Source organism: Octodon degus, unplaced genomic scaffold (assembly GCF_000260255.1).
Source record: "Octodon degus isolate 3935 unplaced genomic scaffold, OctDeg1.0 scaffold00081, whole genome shotgun sequence".
Classification (NCBI taxonomy): Eukaryota; Metazoa; Chordata; class Mammalia; order Rodentia; family Octodontidae; genus Octodon; species Octodon degus.
This window is the reverse complement of record NW_004524657.1, coordinates 8,815,253-8,819,652: the sequence shown is the minus strand read 5'-3', so window position 1 is coordinate 8,819,652 and position 4,400 is coordinate 8,815,253. Positions and strand designations below refer to the sequence as shown.

At 36.2% G+C, this 4,400-nt stretch overlaps 1 protein-coding gene across 3 annotated transcripts in view; it reads left to right on the top strand.

Annotated features, from left to right (window-relative positions):
- Senp7 (SUMO1/sentrin specific peptidase 7) overlaps positions 1-4,400 on the top strand; it is a 219,917-nt gene that overhangs the window by 29,814 nt on the left and 185,703 nt on the right. For 2 of the 3 annotated variants that reach the window (XM_023721306.1, XM_023721305.1), the window contains exon 3: positions 2,621-2,722. In XM_023721306.1, coding sequence (XP_023577074.1) covers positions 2,621-2,722 — 102 coding nt within the window. The remainder of the gene's footprint in view (positions 1-2,620; positions 2,723-4,400) is intronic. The other variant, XM_004636590.2, reaches the window with a different exon arrangement.

Sequence of the window (4,400 nt, the reverse complement as noted above, 5' to 3'; positions counted from 1 at the left end):
TTTTTTTTTTTTTTTTTGTGGAACCAGGGATTGAACTCAGGCCCTTGTGCTTGCCAGGGAAGCACTTATTCCACTGAGCCATCTCCCCAGCTCCATGTCCTGTACAGTTTTGATTACTTTTATCTTTTTATTTTTTGGCATTCTTCCTTACTTTTCTAGCATACGTTTTTTTTTCTGGGATGGGAAGATGCTGATCTTGTATTTTCTCTGCTCCAGCTTTGGACTCATCGACTTTTCTAAGGAGCCCTTGTTCTTTTTATTGTAAGACATTAGCGGTTGTCATTGTTTCTAGGCATTCTCAACAGACAGGCTTACAGAAATATAACAGACACACACGTACACCTGGGTACCATGTCTATATTATTTATGTCTTCTTAACTGTGTATATATTAAAATTCCAAGGTTTTCATACTTATACTTCTTATTCTACTTTTACACCAGAATGATTATGCTAGCTTTCCCACCTTTCCTTATTTTCAAGCTTTTTTCTCTTATTAAATACGATATTTTTACTCATTCAACCATAATCCATACAGTTTTACCAGTATACACTTAGAGGAGATTAAATCATTGGTGGTAGTTCATATCAATTTGTTTTTCCAAGCCAGTTAGATGTTTTTTCCTACATCTGCTGAGGTATGTCAGTGGTATTTTGATTGGAGTTGCATTAAATCTGTATGATAATTTTGGCAGTATGGCCATTTTCACAATGTTGGTTCTTCCTGTGGGTGAGCAAGGAATATCTTTCCATTTTCTTTCTTTCTTTTTCTTTTCTTTTTTTTTTTTTTAAATGTATTTAGTACAGGGTCTACAGGATCTCACTTCAGAGACCAGACTCACAGTGATTCTCCTTTTTTCAACCTCCCAAGTGTTGGGATTACAGGTGTGTACCACCACACCCAGTCTCAGTCACCCTGTCAGTGCACCCCAGGGGCATAGCTGGATGGCATGCCAGAGATCCAACCCTGGCCGCTGTGCTCTGCCTAAGTGGGCATTTTAGCCCACTGAGCTTTCTGGCTGGCCCTTCTTTCCATTTTTTGAAATCCTCTTTGATATCTTTTCCAGAATATTGTAATTTTCAATATATAGATTTTTTTAGAGTTTTTTTTTTGTTGTTGGTGGAGCCACGGATTGAACTTAGGTCCTTGTGCTTGCCAGGGAAGCACTTATTCTACTGAGCCATCTCCCTGGCTCCTCCAGGAGTCTTTAGGTGTTTTTGGGTCTTCCATGTAGAGTATCATGTCATCTGCAATAATCGTAATTTAACTTTTTCTTTTCCTATTCTCATTTTTATTTTTCTCTCTCTTGTCTGATTGCTTTGGCTAATATTTACAGAGCTATATTGAATACAAGTTGTGATGGTGGACTTGCTCATTGCTTGTCTTTTTCCTGATTTTAGAATGAAAGCTTTCAGTTTTTGTCCATTTTGTATAATGTTAGCTGTTGCTTTGTCATAGGTGGATTTTATCAGATTTAGGTGCATACCATCCCAATTTTTTGTAGGTTTTTTAATCATGAATGATTGGTGGCCTTTGTTGGTTTCTGGGTTTTAACTCGGGACCCTGCACTTGCCAGGCAGGTCTTATGCTGCTGAGCTATATATCCTTGGCCCTGCAGGTTTGCTTTTCATAGAAACAATTGTATTAATTGTTACTGGTTATAGTTAACATAATGTTTTTTCAGAAGAGTGGTATCAGAGCCTTATATAAGCTAAGCAGTTGTTCAACCATTAATCTACCCCTGCCCAAGTACAGCTTACATTTTTGCTTTATAGGCAGAACTTTAGGTTTAACTATGATTTATAATTATTTTATTATAAAAGTTAAGTTTAAAAAAATGATCTCAAACTTGTGGTTAAAATTCATGCATTCGTTTATTGAGCTTATCATAAGTCATATGCTCTGGAGATACAAAAGTGAGTAAGTCTGGACCCCTCTCTTTAAGGACCTCTACAGTTTGGAGAAGATAGGCATTCATATAAAAAGTAAAATTTAGTATGGCATTTGTAATGTAAATGATGTAAGTATACCAAGTATTAATACCAGAGAAAGGTATATCTTTGTGTGAAGGTGATGCTTATATGGATGAGCATAATTTTGAGATGAGTCTGGAATACTTCATAAGGGAGAAATAGAAGGATGGGTATTCTAGTTAAGGTCGTTCTGGAGCAGCATATACAGAGATCTAGAGATGTAACATATCTGAGCTTGAGTTAGTAGCTACACAGAATTGTGCTATTGAATTTTTTAATTTGTGGTTGATGTGAAATTGTCCAAAACATACAAGGTTTTATCTGTAAACATTGGGTTCCATTGTTCAATTTTAAACATTGCATCCATAATTAAGATTTATTTATTAGAGAACTCTGTGGGTTACCTTTGAAAGATTAGAAGGGGAAGAGATCAGAAGAAAGAAAACAGTACTTTGGAAACTTTATTCACGTATCTACCTTTTTCTCAGTGAGAGTTTTTAAAATTATATTTAATTGCCTGTAAACTAAACACTGAACTTAAAACTTTAGAACTATTAGTAAAATATGAATTCAGAGTAATGTAATGGTTCTGGTAGGTGATCAAATTCTTATGTGCATTTTAATGAACTGATTATTTTCTCATCCTAGTTTCAGATGAAGATGTTAAATGTAAAACCAGAGGATGTTCATGTTCATTTACCACTGTCCAAATTCGGAAGCTCAGAACATTGGGATCTCCCTTTGCAGGGGGTAAATAAATTTCTTTTAAGTATATAGTTTTACTTGCTCTGTTTGAGATATTTTAGTAAAATGAATTATTTTCTTACATGTCTTTTTTGTATTATCTAGCTGCAGATTTTGCCTCAGTTTATTTTAATATGTTGAAGTAAAGCTTTGAGGTTAGGGCTGTCTTCAGTTTAAATCTAGATACACCCATTATGCATGCTTCATTTTTTTCATGAAATTTAAATCTCATTATAATAAATTATATTTCAAGATTACTAAAAGTTTAAGCTTAGAACGGTTATCTGTTTTTATTCTTTATATTGTTAAATTTGAGAAAATATCTCAGTGTATAATTATACTTCAAAAGATATTTTGATTATAAATGTGTTGCCATTATTTGGTATTATTCTAGGCCTCTGATGTGTAAGACTTAATGGTAACTTTTTGACATGGCATTTTATTATTTTCTCTTGCCAACTTCTCTTGTTTGTTTTTTGAGACAGTGTCTTCCTGTGTAGTCCATGCTAACCTTGAACTTGTGTGTAGCTCAGGTTCTACCTCTTGAGCTCTCCATTTACAGGCGTATGCCACTATATCTGGCTCTGGTCAATTTGTTTTTGTTTTTTTTGGGGGGCTACTGAGACAGCTCTCACTATGTAGTTCAAGCTAGTTTTGAACTCACTACGTAGCCCAGGCTGGCCTCAAACTTCCGGTGATCCATGTGCCTCACCCTCCTGAGTGCTGGGATTACAGTTGTGCCCAATCATGCCCAGCTACTCTGGTCAGTTTTTAAAACATATTTTCTCCAAAATTTCAGTGTATTTGTATTAGTTTGCTAGGACTGCCATAACAAAATTCCAAACTGGGTGGTGTCTACAACAAATTATTTTCTCATGGTTCTGGAATCTGGAAATCCAAAGTAAATGTGATGGCAGGGCTGGCTTTTCCTGAACCCTTTCTCATTGGCTTGTACATGGTTGTCATTTTTCTGTGTCTTTACTTGGCCTTTTGTCTGTGAATGCACCATGTTTTCTTCTCATAAACACACCAATCCTATTAGATTGGGGCATTATTCATATTATCTTTTTTTTATTTTTCTCTAGTACTGGGGATTAAACCCATGGTCTTAACATTGGAATATATCCCTACCTCTTTGTTTTTTTATTTTTAAATTTTGAAGTTAGGTCTCACTAGGCTCTTAAGTTGCCCAGGCTAGGCTTAACCTTGTGATCCTCTTGTCAGCCTCTCAGAGTGCTGGACAGGTTATCTTTTGTTTTTGTTTTTTGGTGATTTTTCTTTTTTGGGAGGGAGTGTTTTTGTTTTTGTTTTCTTTTTTGAGATAAGGTCTCATTATGTACTCATGCTGACCTTGACCTTACTAGGTAGCCTAGGTTGGCCTTGAACTTGTAGTGAGAACTTGTCCTTCCTCAGCCTTCCAAGTGCTGGTACTACAGCCATGCACCAGCCTGGCTGTTTGTGGTTTTTTGTGGTGGAACCAGGGATTGAACTCAGGCCCTTGTGCTTGCCAGGGAAGTGCTTATTTCACTGAGCCATCTCCTCCACCCATGTTTGTGGTTTTTGAGTCAGAGGCTTGCTCTGAAATTTAGAGAGGCCTTCAACTCACTGTGTAGCTCAGGCTGGCATGAATCTTTTTCCATTTTTATTTTTTTATTTTTTATTTGTGTGTGTGTGTGTGTGTGTG